Source organism: Lagenorhynchus albirostris, chromosome 17 (genome assembly GCF_949774975.1).
Source record: "Lagenorhynchus albirostris chromosome 17, mLagAlb1.1, whole genome shotgun sequence".
NCBI classification, from domain to species: domain Eukaryota; kingdom Metazoa; phylum Chordata; class Mammalia; order Artiodactyla; family Delphinidae; genus Lagenorhynchus; species Lagenorhynchus albirostris.
Window position 1 is genome coordinate 78,025,755 of NC_083111.1, and position 17,704 is coordinate 78,043,458.

Genomic DNA, 17,704 nt, shown 5'->3' on the forward strand with positions numbered 1-17,704 from the left:
TTAAAAGCCTTTGCACAGCAAAGGAAACTATAAACAAGACGAAAATACAACCCTCAGAATGGGAGAAAATATTTGCAAACCAATCAACGGACAAAGGATTAATCTCCAAAATATATAAACAGCTCATGCAGCTCAATATTAAAAAAACAAACAACCCAATTAAAAAATGGGCAGAAGGCCTAATTAGACATTTCTCCAAAGAAGATATACAGACAGCCAAGAGGCACATGAAAAGCTGCTCAACATCACTAATTATTAGAGAAATGCAAATCAAAACTACAATGAGGTATCATCTCACACCAGTCAGAATGGGCATCATCAGAAAAGCTACAAACAACAAATGCTGGAGAGGGTGTGGAGAAAAGAGAACCCTCTTGCACTGTTGGTGGGAATGTAAATTGATACAGCCGCTATGGAGAACAGTATGGAGATTACTTAAAAAACTAAAACTAGAACTACCATATGACCCAGCAATCCCACTACTGGGCATATACCCAGAGAAAATCATAATTCAAAAAGACACATGCACCCCAATGTTCACTGCAGTACTATTTACAATACCCAGGTCATGGAAGCAACCTAAATGCCCATCAACAGACGAATGGATAAAGAAGATGTGGTACATATATACAATGGAATATTACTCAGCCATAAAAATGAACGAGATTGGGTCATTTGTAGAGACGTGGATGGACCTAGAGACTGTCATACAGAGTGAAGTAAGTCAGAAAGAGAGAAACAAATATCATGTATTAACGCATATATGTGGAATCTAGAAAAAGATACAGATGAACCTGTTTGCAGGGCAGAAATAAGAGACACAGATGTAGAGAACAAATGTATGGACACAAAGCGGGGAAAGCAGGGGGGCGGGGGGTGGTGGTAGGGTGAATTGGGTGACTGGGATTGACATGTATACCTAATATGTAAATAATAGATAACTAATAAGAACCTGCTGTATAAAAAGTAAATAAATAAAATTAAAAAAAAAAAAGAAGAAAGTGAACGTGTGTCAGAGGCCACACCAAGAAAGGACTAGACACGAGGTCTGAACCCAGGTCGTGCTGACTCTAAGCCAGTTTCCTGCACTACATAATGAACGTGCTGCTAAGAGAGCATGTGCCGTAGGACAGCAGCACAGGCTGCACCTCCCTGGCTGGGCTGAGGGCCCCTGAGACAGGAACTGGGCGTTCTGCCCCACCAGGTGACGGGCACTTGACCGTCAAGGAAGAAGGGCAGCCCTCTGGCGGTCTGCCAGCCCCTGCAGCTGCCCTGCGCCTCTGTGGACACCAGACCTTCCATCTCCCAGGCCCAGGACAGAGACCCCAGGAGAAAACACGGTGGCTGATGCCAAGCCCACGAGAAGGAGAAGGAAATCTGCACCGAGACAAGGCACGCTGCTCACACCTGCGGGATGCCGTACTGGTCGATGACCTGCCAGATATACCAGTCTTCTTTCCGAGACATCTTCCGGAGCCGGAAGGTGGTGACAAAGGCGTACTCATCAGGCAAGCCTTGCGGGAACACATGCCTGGAGGGAGACAGAGACAGGTGGCGCTGGGCTGAGAGAAGAGGCTGCAAAGGAGGCCCACGCACCCCGGGGTCACGAAGTCCTGCCACTCCGACCTCCTAGGGTTCTAAAGTCCACCTGCTCGCCTGCCTTTACCGCCTTTCCCTTCAATCAGGGCCTCCATTCAACCCTCCGCTGGCCCTCGCTGTGGCCCCTTCATTGTCCCGGTGCACCCACCCTCAGCCCCGTCAAATCCACCCCCGCAGTGCTCGTCTGCTTCCATCTCTCCAGAATCAGGAATAAATGCTGAACTGCCACCCCGCCGCGGGGCCGAATGTGGCTGAGTGCTGCAGCCTCACCTCTCCCTGCCTGCTGCCCCTCGGCAAGGCCACACTGTCACATCTTAGCCCGCCTGGTCCCTGCCCCACGTGCCAGGACATCCTCCGTCTCCACAGAGCACTGGTTTCCTGAGCTCGGGGGACCAGGCCCTCAAATGGGGGAATCCCTCGACCCCTGCAGCTCCAGCCCAGACAGCCCTGCACTGCCCTTTCCCCTACAAATTCAGCATGCGCGTTGTTCCGCAACAGAAGCTACGGATGTACGGTGTTGTGATGCCCCCGCCCTAGCTGAGGGCGGCCAGGCTCTCACGGGGTGACTCCTGCACCCCGCTGCTCAGCGGTTGAGCAGAGGCTCCCCTGCAGACAGCGGCGGGTCTCCAGAGCTCTCCTCTTAACCGCCAGCTGTTGCCCGGCACTCCCACTCACGGCGGGCCAAACCCTGCTCTGGGGGCAAAGAATGCGAGGCGCTGCCTTCTGCATTGGAGGAGGTGGAAACTGTCTGGCCAGAGAGCCAGGAAGGGAAATGAGGAGGCGTCTGGGTTTCTGGTTCTCAGACTCGTGGACCCTCAGGGACCCTTCGTTTGGCTGTAGAACCTGTGAGTACAGACTGGTCCTCCCTCTGTAATCTCGGTTCACAGATCCGAGCCGGGAGTTGGCCCAGCCGTCCAGAGTCGTTCTCTGAGCTGGGATTTCACCCAGGATCACGTCCAGGCACTGGGATCAGTGCCCTTTACTCCCTCAGGCCTTCCCAGGATTCAGGGACGTGCTAGGTCACTGCCACACGGGAGGGATATGGGGCTTCCCCACCGCTCTGCACGGGCACAGGCTGTGGAGCCTCAGATGAACATTGCCCTTCAATTTTTTTCTTCTTCTCATTGCATTAATGAGGCCAACTATGCTACTGTTCTTTTCTAAACACACTTACTTCTCAACGCACATGTATGTGTAATATACAAATATGCTATATATGTAAATCCACTATATCTATACATTGATAACTATATTTACATTTATATCTCTATCTACAGGCACACCTCGTTTTGTTGTGTTTTAGCTTTACTGTGCTTCACAGATACTGTGTTTTTTTTAAAATTGAAGGTTTGTGGCAACCCTGCACCAAGCAAGTCCATCAGTGCCGATGATATGGACGCTGTTTTTTAAGACGTAATGCTGTTGCGAACTTGAAAGGCTACAGTATGGTGTAAACATAACTTTTATACACACTGGGAAACCAAAAAATGGGACTCTCTTTGTTTTGATATTCGCTTCATTGCAGTAGTCTGGAACCAAACCCACAATATCTCCGGGGTGTGCCTCTCTCTCTCTCTCGCTATCGAGAGACTAATACTTTTTCTTAGGCTGTGTACATATACAGATATACAGGAGAGGGTAAAGGGATTGGAGTTGAAGGACCGACCTGAGTTTGAGGCCAACCTCTGCTTCCTAGGAACTATGAGATTTTGAACAGGTTACTGTCCCATTTTGAGCCTCAAATGTCGCACCAGATAAATGCTGAGAATAATACAAGCCTTGCTCCCCCCATTTTACTGTGGTGAGAAATAAGTTAGATAAGGTGTGTAAAGTGCCCTTTAAACGTTTAGCAAGTAAGAAAAATACAAATATTGACACCCCTTTTCATTATGAACAAAATTAACCCATACATTAAAAATTATACGTGTATGTATGTATCTGCATAAATTGCATTAGAAATGAAAGGGATGCTATTCTCACTCAACACGTCAGAGCTCTGTCGGTTTGATTGTTTCTGTTTTGCCATTAAAACAAACTCGAAACCATGTAGAAATTCCTTCTCAGGACGACTCAGCATAACATGAGCCCAAATCCACTTCCCAGAAACACTTCAGCCCCACGTCCAGAGAGCAGAGTCCAAAGCCATTGTGCTGTTTGCTCCAAATGCCCTGATAGAAAGACGGCACCTCAGCAAGTGGGAGGCCTCTGCTGGGCTCCCCACCGCATTTGTGTAACGTGTGCTTTCCTCCCTCTGTTTTGTTCTTTCTCTATTACACGTTTATCATTTTTGGCCACACCGTGCAGCTTGCAGAATCTTAGTTCCCCCACCAGGAATCGAACCTGGGCCCCCGGTGGTGGGAGTGTGGGGTCCTAACTGCCAAGGGATCCCCTTGTACGTTTGCTTTAAAGTGAAGTTGCCTGTGATTTTTTTTTTCTGTTTCTAAGTGGTACGGATGAATTGGACAAGTTAGGCCAAAGACGTAAGGGAAGTTAAGTGGGAAATGGAACCTGGGTTCTGTTCATCCCTGTGTGGCCCCCAAATGAGCATGGGACCAGGTGATTAAGATCACCCAGCATCTGTATCTCAGCCCCTGTGTGGACAGAACAACACCCACAGTCAGGAAGGCACGCCTCCCTTGAGGGTCTGCTGACTGTGATATGGTCTCCATCGCAGGGTGAGGAAACGGGACCCAGAGAGAGAAACTGACGTAGCATTTCCTGTTCTGAACCAGCACTGTCCCGGGATGCTGGCGCTGTGAGCCGTGGAGGACGTTAGGGCCCGATACAGTCCTGGTGCAAGGCTGGCACTCAGAGAGTGCCCACCGAGCTGGAGAAGCGACTGCATGCCTGCAAAATGCAAGCTCTGAGGCCTGACGTGGCAAAGCCCACCTTTGCCAGGCTAGTACCTAACGGAGGCTTCCCACTGATCGTGGACTGAGTCATCCCCCCGTCCAGGCAGGGCTCAGCTCCACGCTGGGACTCAGCAGAGACCAGACTCAGGCCCTTCCAGGAGCTTCTCCCACAGCTGGGGAGACAGTCTGCAAATGACTCATTGCACAATCGAGTCGCTGGCTTCAACGTTGCTACATTTTATGCAGGAGGACAGGTTGTGAGGAGAGAAAATAAGGGGAGGCCTGGCTTAACCTCAGAGTTAGGGGGAGGCATCCTTGAAAGCAGGACAGATGAGCCGTACTTTGAAGGACAAGCAGGGGTAGAGAGAGGGCAGTGCAGACAATGACAGGCCAGGACGAACCTGATGCCAGAAAGGCAGCACGGGGCTAGATCACACACAGGGTCTTCCCAGGCCCTTAGCTTAAGAACACTCAGAAGGAATTAAAGAGTTTTAAGATGAAGGATAATGTCAAGATAAAATATCACTTTTCATTTTCAAAAGACCATTCTGCCTGAGAGGAGAAGAACGGAACATTAATTTTGGTGTCATCATCAGCCCTGGACTGGAGACCCCACAGGTGTCAGACCCTGGACTCATCTTTGCATCATGACCCTCTCAAATGACGTTGCAAGGCGGACACATTCACCTCAGATGAAACAAATGCCATGACTGGGGCACAGGGACCTCCCATGACTTGTGTAAGGCCAGGCACCCAGCAAACACTGAACTGGGTCTCCACTGGCCAAAACCACTACATGACTCTGGGTGGTGCTCTGCCTGCGTGTCATGCCGTGGCTGGCCCACAGTAGGTGCCGTGGATCTAAGCCATAAATGATAAACGTTTGTAGTTTACTGAACTAACAGAAAAACGCAGGCATGAATGGATGGAGGATGAACACCACACCTGTATGGACAGGTGAGTGTAGAAGGACCAGGGGACCAATAACGTCAACGGTAATACATGGTTAAGAACGAGGCTGAATTCCCGGGTCAGTGATTCGGCTGCTTCGTTTCAGGGTGACCTCAACAGGCACTCTGTAGGCGAAATCCCTGCCCAGTGCTCAGTGGGCAACCGTGCTGACCAGAGCCTGCCCACCCTTTCAGAGGCGTCCCGGGCAGGTCTAGAAGGAGAAGCAAGCACTCACTCAGTCCTTTGCACCACAGGGAAGGCTCCCATCCGGACGTAGGAACTCTGCGCCCCGTTCTCTCTCTCCCCCAAGATCGCCTTCACACTGAACAAATCCATCAGGTCAAAACCTGTCCAAAGAGAAGAGCCAGGAGTGAGTTTGGCCAGAGGAGCCCGGGAGACAGAGGAAAAGCACATCTGCTCTCTGGGAAGATGGCCAGCCCGTCCTGCCCTGGGGGAGCGGGATTTAAGCGTAGGGAACTGTGCAAATCCATCTCCCAGGTGAAAACAGAAACAACAGAGGGAGGAGATGGACAGCTTCTGTTTCCACGGCCAATTGCAGGAAACAGGCAGAGACGCTGGGGTTTCCGATGAAACATGAGCCTTCGTGAAAGTCCTGGATCACAGGCAAGCATGGAGTAAGCAGTCGGCCACCATTCTGGCCGTGTGGCTGGCATTCAGGGAGCCCACGTGGGGACACCCGGCTCACACAGCCTGGCTCTGCAGGCTAAGTGGCAACTTCGGCTTTCCTTCTTGCAGCCACATTTCCGCAATTCACTTGGACTCTGCTTGAATTATAATTTAGCAGCATTTAAACTGCATGATTTTAAAGAGCGAAACATCGGAGAGAAGAAAAGTCTTCGTGATTCTGCATTAACGGAAAGGCGCGTTTCCTTTTGTCATGGCTCTGAGAGAGGACCCTGCTCATTGGCCACACGAAGTAATGGAAAAGACACGAACTTTGGGCTCAGGCGAGCTGGCGGGACGGGGGTCATCCAGCTCAGTCACATATCTGTGTGATGCTGAGCGGGTTACAGAACCCGCAAGAGCCTCAGTACTCGGTTGTGACAGAGGCTTGACACCTGCCACCTTGGCCATCAAGAGAATCCCAGGCGGTCGCTCAGCTGTGGTAGGAAAGCGACTCAGCAGGTCAGTTGTTCACTCAGGATTCTCCACCATCAGCAGCACAAACTTATCCATGACCCCCTACAAAACCACCTGGACCAGTCTGGGGGGGCTGACTTGAGTCCTGCAGCTGGGGTCCTCAGAGGAGCCCAACCACGATGCCCACGCGGAGGCAACGGTGGGATGTACCGGCCTGACACTGCGTCCCTGGGGAAGGGGAACCTCGCGGCAGATGAGAGGAAGCCGCCTGTGGGTGGGCACCAGGCCTCACTTGTCTCCGCATCCCCGGGCTAACACACCACTCGGCATCAGTGGTACCTAACTCATGAGACTTCAGGAAGGTTCTTGCTGTCTCCAACATTCTGAGATGCTGCCATGGAAAACAGGAAACGAGCTTGCAGGGCTCACATTGGATGATTAAAACATCTTCTAACTAGATTCTGTCCTAAGAGATGATTTAGTCATTCAAGTTGTATTTTGAGAGCCTCTCTGTTCCAAGCCCTGTATAAGATGCTGTAAGAACAGAAAGGAATTAGCATCAATTGAGAGTTTCAGCAGCAGAGTCAGACAGGCCTGGGCTGTGTTCCTGACCACCAGGCCCTAGCTGTGTGACCTTAGGCAGGTTGCCTGACGTCTCTGAGCACCAATTTCTTCATCTGTAAAAATGGGATTGTCTTTGCACCTCATAGGATTGTGGTGAAGCTTGGATATGATACAAAGCTCTTTGTACAGAGCCTGACATAGAGCAGAAGACCCACAAAATAATTTTTATATTATTTATTTCCCTTTACAATGATTACAGCCTCTTCTCCCACTAGATTCTATCCATGGATATCATTTACGCATTCAATACATATTTTTTGAGATCCTGCTCTGTGCCAAGCATGTATGAGCACTGGAGACACAGCTGGGAGAACTGGTACCCTAGTGGGAGACCAATAATAAGCACATGTCCAGCACAAATGTAAAGGACAATTTCAGGCAGTGAGGAGTAATTAAACAGGATTTGATGGGAGGTGAGCAGGGGTGACCGGGCAGGCCTCAGGGGGCGGGCCACCTGAGCAGGGGCTGTTCCAGGCCCGGGGCAGGGCCTGTGATGGTCTGGGAAGGGATTCCATGCACAGCAAGGCTGTGCTGAGATTGAGGCCCTGGGGGACTCTAGGCACCGGCCCCTCCCCAGCCCCTGCCACTCTGAGGTTGCCTAGTTCTCAGAAAATGACTAAGAGTTGCCATCATGTCATTTCTAAACAGCATCTCACACACCAGTGAATTAACAGAATTCATGGCACAACGTTAAACGAGATTTGGTCCTTAAGATAGAAAACATGTACCCAGAAGCTCCCTCAGGGATGAAGACAGCACACCTTGGAACAGTGTGCTCTTTAGTGCCCACTGAGGCAAACGACCTAGCCTCCCCAGAGATGCAGGGGACCCCCAAGGGGCAGGCACCCCCCAACGTCATCACCCGCAGCTCTGGGTTTAAGGCCTCACAGAGCCCGGAGGGTCCAGCGGGATCAGCGGGTGGAACGCACTGGGCCACACAAGGAGGGATCTCGTGAAGATCCAAAGGGCCGCCCGTGCACTGCGGCCCTGGACCTGGAAGTGACCCGCAGGGCTGGGAAGCAGAGGACAGTGGGAGGGGCTGGTGCCTGGGAATGGGGTGAGTGGCCCACAAGGGTTCCATGGAAGGGACACCGAGCGGTGAAGGGCCCGTTTAGGCTCAGGTTCTGTTCCCAGGAAAGGCAGAAGAGGCGGGCGCAGGTTTTGGAGCCACTCTGCCCGGGTGTGAAAGCAGGCCCAGCGCTGGCCGGGCCACAGCCCACATCCTCACGTCTCCTTCAGCAACGAGGCAAGGGTAAGGGCCCGACTTGCAGGCTCGCGCCTCCGGGCCTCGGGGCCTCCGGGCGTCCCTGCCACCTCCCCCTGCGGGAGCAAGTGGGTCCCGGGGGGGCTCTCCCGTTTGTCAGCGCTCAGAGGCTCTCAGCGGCCTGGGAGCAACCCCTGGAGCGGTAACTGCCTGGACACGGGGTGGGCTGTCGCTCCAGGGAAGCAGCCACTTTCATTTAAGGAGGGAAAGTGGGGACAGGAGAGCATCGCAGTGAGACACACCTGGGCCCTCCCTGCTCTTAGACTCCGCAGCTTCACGACTCCGGTGCAACTACTCAGCCCCTGCAAACTCCCACTGCACGGGGCTGCCCAAGGCCCACAGGGATGCGCGGGCCCCGGGGGCGCCCACTGAGTGCCGGCTCTGACTCAGAGAGCGGGCTCAGAACCCGGCGGGCACGGGCCCGATGCCGCCCACTACGGTGCCAGGCAGAAGGGCAGAGAGGCCCGCTCCTCTACTTCACAGCTCCGTCCCTGTCACTGGAAACCGCCACCTGAAGCTGGGCTTCCTTGTAGCAGTCATGTGTGGGAGAATAAAAAATAGCTTTAGAAAAGCAAACATATGCTCTACTTTCTAGTTCCACTTTCGTTGGCTTCCATGGATAAAAACAAAGACTTAAACACCACAAAACTCTGAACAACAAGCAATTAACTAGGAGGCAGCAAAGGGCTCCGAGAGAAAGATGAATTGCCTGCAATAAATAAAGGCCGGGAAGAAAAATGAAAAATGTTCCCGAGGTAAATGGACCCTGATGCGAGGCACCGCGAGATAAAGCGGCGATTGTTTAATGTAGAGACCGCAAGGATGCACCTTCCCGAAGTCACGGACTCAGCTGAACCAGGTGGTATCAGGGACACCGTGACGATCGCCCAGAGTCCGTCAAAGGTCCGTGCTGGACGAAGCTTTGCCGGACCCCCAGGCACGGAAGTTACTCCCGGGTCTTTCGTGGGACTGGCCGAGGTGCACACGGTTAATCTGTCCCCAGGAGAAGGTGAGCAATTTGAAGGATGGGACCTGATCTGATTCATGTTTCCATCCCTAAAAAAGTAAGAGCTCTGGTTGTCGTTCTTAATTGAGGCATCGTCAGTGGAAAGAGGGAAGGAGAGAAGAAAGGAATTCACTAAACATTAAGGGCCTCCTCCATTTAGATGCCCTGTTGGCTGCTCCAATGTTCAACAGGACAAAATCCCAGCCCCAACCCCCAAAAGTTTAGTGTCTACAGAGAAACAGGCACGGAGAGAAGCTGTGTTGGTATCATGGATGGGTAAATGAGAAGGAGGGGGAATGGCTGGGCTTGTATAACAGCACATGGAATATTTTCCCTGCCCAGCTGAGGAGCAATCAGGGAAGGCTTCCCAGACGAGGCAAGGCCTGGCCTGAATTTAAAGAACAAATAAAATCTGGGCAGACAGAGATGGAGGGAAGGGCATCCAAGGTAACTGGATGTGCAAAGGTCACCGGACCCGAGGCACTGAGGTTCTTTCTGAGAATCCCACTATTTCGGGATGTCAGGAGCCATGGTTAGGGGAGTGAGCTAGGCAGGGGCAGATCAGGCTGGGCTCTGTCAGCCACGCAAGGCGGTTTGAGTTTCTTTCTACAGGCAGTGGGGAGCCGCGGAAGGGCTTTAAAGCAAGGGAGAAACACAATCTTGTTTCTGTGCTCGAAGACCATTCTGGCAGTGGGGATGGAGGAGGCGGCAATGGTGGGATGTACCGGCCTGGGGGAGACTGGGGAGGACTAGACTTGGAAACACAGGCCTGGGAGGAGGGAGGGAAGGGGCAGTGAGCTGAGACTATCTGAGATGCTCGTGACATGGCGCCTGTTATCTGGAGGTCGGAACTCAGGTAGGAGCAGAGAGACATTAGGATGTCTGTGGCCCAATCTCAGAGCTGGACCGTGCCCAGCACTTTCTTTCAGCTTTAAACAGCTGACCCCCCAGGAATGTTGTATAACACCTTCAGTCACTAGAATTTGCAGAACATTCTGTTTTTAGAGCCGGGAGGGGTCCTCAGAGATATCATGTCGGATGTATTGTTGTGTAAGTGGGGAAACTGAATCTCAGAGAGTCGGGTGATGGACCCAGGCCTCCAAGCTGCTTTGTCTGTTCTGTTCCCCGTGCTCACTGTTCCAGCCCAGATAAGCCCTAAAAATAGCTGGAGTCATTTAAGGAACCGCCCGGAGGTGAGGCTTTGGGGAACTGCATTTTTTACAAAAGCTGCTCCGGTTACCCGACTGCGTCTAAGTTGGCAAGTGTGCGGCTCCATCTCTCCCTAACTCCGGTCTCAGCTCCAGCTGGCAGGAGCCTCTTTTCTGGTCTGGTTATAATTAGAGGAGACGATAGATCCCGCAGGCTCTCTGCTCTCAGAGCTGCACAAGCAGGGCATCTGCACCGCGTGCTGATGGAGGCCCACCCAGCGCTGTGATTTACTTCCTGGGGGCCTCGGAGCCCACCAAGGGGAGGCGAGGTTCCAGGCTTCACTGGCGGCACATCCACACAGCGGATTCCGCACAGAGGGTCCCGTTTCTATCCAATCGCGACAAGACTCCTCAGCGGGATCCTCACACGCCAGAGCCGAAAGGATTTGCTCCCAGCTTGCGTAAGCACACGTGTGCACACACAGATGTGCACGCACGCACATGCGTGCACACACACGTACACACAGACACGTTCTGAATCTTCCCAGCCAGAATCAGTTATTCTTCAGTGGAAAAAAATACTGGGGGCTCTTCAGTCCGTAGAACGAGAGGAAAGCTCCTTCTGAGTTACAGACGATAAGGCAGATGAAATGGTGCTCATTTGCGTCTCCTCCCTCCCTCCCCCTCTTCCTTCCGACGGGCTGGATGTGAGCCCTGACTCCGCCACAAACTCAGGCAAATTACTTAATGTGTCTGTACCTGTTTCCCCAGCTACAAAAGACACAGTAGTGCTGGTCTCCTACATTGTAAGGGTTAAATGAGAAAATAAGTGCAAATCCCTTGGCAGGCAAGGACGTGGTAAGCATGTAAGTGCTGGTAAGCATCAATTATTACTATTTCTGTTATTAATGGTATGACTGTCATAACTTCCCTTCTGTGAACAGACACACTGGATAATGAATTCTTTAGGGGAGATACCGTTACGAGGGATTCATCGCTCAGGAAGCCCGACATGGACGATGCAGCAAGGTAAAGATCTGCCTTCCAGGGTGACCTCAGCGGAAGTTACTCGGGGGCAGAGCCGGCAGAGGCCCAGCCAGGCTCGAGGGATGGAGAATAGATTACCCAGAGCCAGAGCTCCGCTGGGTAGTACCGAGGCAATCAGTGGGGACATCCGTGCTCCCAGCAGTTTTGCCCTTTGGACGGTGACTCGGCTATAAATATTTTCACTTCAAGGTAGCTGCATTAACACAGTGACTAGGATGGAAGTCATCTTGCTCTCAGGAGTTAGATAAAGACATCCTGATAGAGAGAGTAAGCACCTCACTGAGCACTGACTACAGCCCAGGCGCTCCCCCCAGAAGCGCTAGTTTACCCGGGAGACGCTCGATGGAGGAGAAGGGTCAGCAGGGAGGGAGGCACGGCAGCTGACGAGGAGAGCAGCACCAAGCCGGCTGCCCCCTGTGGGGACGTGCTGGCAAGTGGGTCAAGGGGCCGGGTGTTTCTTTACCGACGCTCACCCCTTGAGGGCTGGGTTGCTCCCGAGGAGTGTTAATCCCCTGGCACGTTTCACCTGCCGTGCACACAGGGAGCACATCCTTCTGCTGTTCTAGAAACAACCCTGAGGCGCCAAGGTGCAGATGCTGGCGTGTCCGCATGGGCAGGCGAACCCGGGCAGGGTCCCTGGGGAAGGGGTGGGGCACTACAGCACCTACAAGACACCGGGTTCTGATGGCCCAGGGCTCACTGCCTTGGATGGGAGACTGACTGCACTGGTTAGAAATGGACCCGAGATGCTTTGGGGTGGAGACACGGGGCTCCTGACGGGGCCGGCGTTGGTGAGGGGAGCAGGGCTGGTGTCCTGCAGGGAGGAAAACTTCCCTGAGATCATGCACTTGAAGTGTTCAGCTGGACGCCTGGGAGCAGCTAATGGACGCTCATCACCATTGGGACGAGGGGGCCGGCTCAGCGTCCCCCGCGCACCCAGTTACCCAGTCGTGGTCGCGTTCAGAGACAGCCTCCGTGGAGTTTATTTCTGCCGCTGGCTCTGCAGTCATGTGTCTCTGTGTTCCCTCATCCGTTGATTCACTCATGTATTTATGCCTCTGATTCACTCCCAAATGCATTTATTTATTCACCCTTTGCCCGGCTGCCAATCACTCACTCACCATGTCACTCACTCCACTGCATTCTCTACCGACCCTACAGCATCACCACCTGCTCCCAGAGGGAACACGTGAACGGTCTTCCCTGTTGACGGTTCGTTGACGGGAGCTGCTACCTGCACAGTTCAGACCATCCTATTAGGACTTCGGTGAAGGACAGGAATGAGGACAGCACCAGCAAGGCTACCCTTGAATCAAGGAGGGTCATGGTCAAGTCCAGCAAAAAGCACAGAAAGCAAGCCGTGTAGGGTGGCTGTTACTCTCTTACCTGTGATTTCCTTGGTTTCACCATTGGTATGCTTAAAGCGATCTCCTTCTACACGAAGGCTGGGGCAGAGCACGTCTGAGAAAAGCAAGAGGAAACAGAGATCGATGAGCAAACGCAGCCCACGGTTCCTCCAGGGCACGTGACGTCATTGGGACCCTGCGCCAACCCCCCTGCATGCAGGACGTCCAGCATGGGGCAGACGCAGAGGCAGCGCCACATTGACGGAGTGTTTCATTTACTCCCAAATGTACTTGTTAAGCATCGGCTCTGCCAATACTGTGCTCATACGGGGATGAGATAAGAACAGGCATGGTCCCCACCCACAAGGAGCTCACAGTCATCCACTAGAGGGAGTCAGACACGGAAATCCACACGATCAATGGGGTCATAAGTGACAGAAATGGGTCTGGGCTGCTAGGGCACTAAGGACTCTGATCCAACACTTAGCCCAGCCTGGGGAGGTCAGGGAAGCTTTCCTGGAAAGGCGATGTTTGAGGCTTCCCTTAAAGGAACAGTAAGACTCAGCCAGATGGACAAAAGACCAAAAGGCGATACAGGCGGAGGGAACTTCATTCATAAAGGCAGGAGCTTATAGATGAAAATCGCAAGCCAGCAGGGTGTCAATGAAACAGGAAACGTGCTGGGGGCCCACCTACAAGGTGTCTGTTATGCCGCCCCAGGGAGCTCTAGGTGCAATTCCAGAAGCAGGCGTAAGCCCAGAAGAAGCAAGACTGCTCAGTTACACAAAGGCAATGGAGTCGGTCACACAGTGAAAAATACTTCATTATACGATATTACATAAACGCCTTATTATACGATATTACATAAATGTCTTATCTGAATGTCTTCATGATTTCTCACTTAAAAAAAAAAAGTTGGAAGGAAAAGGGATTCTTCCAGTTGCCCTAAAATTCCCAGAAAGAAACTTACGGTTTCTTTCAAAGGGGAAAAGGATAGGGGAGGGATAAATTAGGAGTTTGGGATTAGCAGATACAAACTACTATATATAAAATAGATAAACAACAAGGACCTACTGTATAGCACAGGGAACTATATTCAATATCTTATAATAACCTATCATGGAAAAGAATCTGAAAAAGAATGTGTGTGTGTGTGTGTGTGTGTGTGTGTGTGTGTAACTTAATCACTCTGCTGTACACCTGAAACTAACACAACATTGTAAATTAATTATACTTCAATTTTTAAGAATCCCAGAGAGAGCACCAACTGTCAACGTTAAGGTTCCAGGCCCAAATGTTGGGTCCACTGCAGGTCTCCTAATCTCTCTGTCGGCGTCAGTACGTGTGACGTGGGACACCTTACAAAATACACACTTGTTGCAGGGCTGCTTGGAGGACGAAGCAAGATCAAGCCGTAACAGGACTTAAATGTAGCACTGGAGGCAACTTAGTGCAAATACTGCCCTGCCCTTGAAGCAACCTGGTTACTATATACATTATTACAATAATCACACGTTATTAGGCAGTTCTGTCATCCCATCAATTCCACGTGCAGTAATCTCTTTTCATACGTTTTCACAAATGTTTCACTGCGGGACCAGTTTGAGGCCCCTTTTCCAATCAGCACTGAGGGGAAAGAATGAGATCCTCCCTGATTTGGGAGGAGCTATTTTTAATGTTTATCCCAAAGGCACCAGAGGTCCGACAAGCCCCAAGGAAGGAGTTATTTTGGAAAGAGCACGGAGTTGTCTGTCTAGAACCAGATATGCAAGAGGATGCCCTCAGTGCGCAGTATTTAGACGGCGCCACCCAGGACAGCGGTAGCTGCGGGTGACGGCCAATTGCTTTAAGGTTGGCAGGCCGCCAGGGGGACTGGCTGGGACCGTGCGTCATCTAAAATGAGTTGACTCAGAAGGTTCTAGCCTTGATTATGAGCAAACCTCTGGAGGCTGACACCTGGAGCTCAGGGCAGGCAAAGCTACTGAGCCTCATCTCTGCAAATACCCCAAGGGGACGCCCTGATTCCCAACCCGGGACGGTCAAAGGCAGTCCGAAAGCCATGACCACAGAAAAGACTGAAACGTTTCAAAGACGTTAGCGCTTGCCCAAACTGCTTTAGGAAATCAGTCCCCAAACCACCTGCCAATCCCCTTTTGGGGCCATCACTCAGCCTCATACACTCCAAAGCCTCAAGGGGGAATTTAGAGCTGACTTAGTAGGTCAGGACAAATGGCTCCCAAAATACCCCCTGCAGCCAGGCTCCCCAGGGAAGACGGGGCCCCAGAGGCTCACCTCTAGGCAGGGAGGGAGGTTAGCATGCCAAGTCCCTCTCAGCCCGTGACTACCTCCCTTTGGCCAAGATACGCCCACCTCTTGGATAATGATCTATTTATTTCCACGTTAACTCATTTATTCGAACTAAAATACTTACAGAGCTCCAGACACATTCCAGGCACTGAGCTAGCTCCAGGGACACATAAGTGGGATAAGACACCGTCCCTATCTTCAGGGCACTCGTGGGCTCTGAGAGGACTGGGGGCAGGCACGCTCAAGGAAGCGCCCGCGCTGCCGTGACGTCCTGTGTCCCCCTGCTTCCCAGGCCCCTCCTCCTCAACCCTGCTGCCACTCACCCTAGCCTGGGTAAGGGCCCCCCGGCAGCGCCCGTGTCCTAGAGCCGGCGGCACCATGCTGAAGGCACTGACTGGCGTGGCTGCCTCCCCGGTGGGTCTGGACACCCGGCTGAGCCTCGGTCCAGCTGTATGTCCACTGCCTTCACGGCTCCAGGCACAGAACAGGCCTCGAGTCTGTGCTGAACAGAATGACCAGTGACGCCTGAGCCAAGCAGTAAAGGCTGAGCGGCGGCCTGACGCCTCTGGGGCGTGGGCTGCATCATGATGTTGACAATCAGGTGAGAAGACTGCCCAGGCTCCAGGACTCCTGCCACTGAGGTGTCGCACACACTGCTAGTTGCCACCCTAATACCCATGCCCCACTCCTTCCTTGCTAAAAGAGCGTCACTTTTATTCAGAATGGTGGCATTTTCCGCCTATGGAGAAAAGCTGTGGCTGGTTGGTCTAAGCCCATTATGGTAATTCTGTTCCCCACCTTTCCAGCCGCCCTTCCAGCGAGGGATGGACCTGTGACCCAGCTCTGGCCAAGGACATAAATACCAGAGCGTGCTTGGTTGAGAAGGCGTGGTGTCTTAAAAAGCTTTGGTTTCCCCAATGTAAGGGGACAGATAGGTAGAAGGGATCGGCAGGCGTACTTTCCCTTCTTCCTCCTTCAAACGTGGGACATAACATCTGCAGGACTGTCTAGAATTGAGGAGAGAGGAACTCCAGCTACCCCCAAGCCTAGGTGAAAAGCGTAAGAAAAAGAAACTCATTTTCCTGGTAAAGAAACTACTGACAAACTGGATTACCTTCACTTATCCAATCAATACAGATTTACAGGTAATCATTCAGGGCCAACATAAAAAGTAGTTCTGGAATTAAGGATAAGGGTAAGTTCTCAGGAATCAAAACCTGTGCTTAATTAGCTCTTGCTTAGTTGGCCGATTTTCCTTCTTGAAAGTGTGAAAACAAAACAGACACGGCTAATTACAAAGCCCCTGCTCCCCTGGAGTTCATGTGCTGTCACCCACTGCCATTCGTATGCCCTCAGCTTCCGGGAAGGCAGAACATTCTAGACCTCTGGAGAGCAACGAGATCGCTTTCCACAGGAGGAGTTCTTTCTCACCAGAAACTTCGACAGAGGCCAAGTCTTGGTTGATCAGGGCGGCTGCTCCCAGAGGGACACACCATGAACTCACTGCACTTTCCCGGGAGAAACGCTTCCAGTTGCCCTCAGTCTACCAAAGGGCAAAGGGGAGAATGTGCTTGAGCATCAGGGGAGGAGGGTTTGCACAAGGTGGTCTCTGCTTCATGCTGAACACCCAGGCCCTGTCTAGAGAGGATGTGCCATGCTGGCCCCTGGCTCCCAGCCAAGAGTCTCTCCAGCTGGAAAAAAAGGGTGTTGGCGATTACAGAGTGCCTACTGTGTGCCGTTCACCCACCTGGAAATTCCACCCACAGCAACCATTCGAGGAGGTAGACGTTGTTTCCGTTACACAGATGTTAAGAACTGAGGCTAAGAGAGGTTAAGAAACTCACCAGATAGGAGGAGTATCTGGGTTTGAATAAAGGCCTACCTGTGTCTAGAATGGAGGAGTGGAGATGGTTCCCCGGCCTAGCTGAGCCGCAGCAGGAGAAGCAAGGAGCAGAGCGCCGAGGGAAGAAGGAGTCACTGCCCATCCATCACCTCCTGGCAGTTGCTGCTGAGCGCAGCTAACCACAGATGGGATGATGACATTCCAAGTGGGCAGGGGAAGAGGCGGAGGAGGAGAGAGATGAATCAGACCCCCCGCAGACTCACGGCACAGTTCCTCCGCGGCTCCGAGGCCAGCCAGGAAGTCGTCCACACACCCCCACTTTGGAGAGCCAGGCCCCAAGGCCCCAGGGTCGATACGAATAATTTGAATTGTAAGGGCTTCCAAGACTGCGTGCCCACACGTCCAGGTACTGCGCTGGGTGCACGATGTGGACAGTTTCTGCTCTGCCGGGGGATGGAGTTATCCCCATGGTCAGGAGACAGATGTAGAGGGCTTGCTCTGCACAGACCTTGTGCTAGGCATGTCGAATCCATCAGCACGCTGACTGACCACCCCCGCTACAGCTTTACGGGACAGGTGCTGCTGTTTGCAGATGTAGAAAGAAAGGCACACAGAA

General features: G+C 52.3%; 1 protein-coding gene across 1 annotated transcript in view; it reads right to left on the bottom strand.

Moving 5' to 3' along the window:
- COL22A1 (collagen type XXII alpha 1 chain) overlaps nt 1-17,704 on the bottom strand; it is a 265,238-nt gene that overhangs the window by 198,135 nt on the left and 49,399 nt on the right. The window contains exons 4-6 of the mRNA XM_060128072.1: nt 12,979-13,053; nt 5,638-5,749; nt 1,408-1,531 (exon numbers count right to left, since the gene is read on the bottom strand). Of these exons, the coding sequence (XP_059984055.1) occupies nt 1,408-1,531; nt 5,638-5,749; nt 12,979-13,053 (311 nt within the window). The remainder of the gene's footprint in view (nt 1-1,407; nt 1,532-5,637; nt 5,750-12,978; nt 13,054-17,704) is intronic.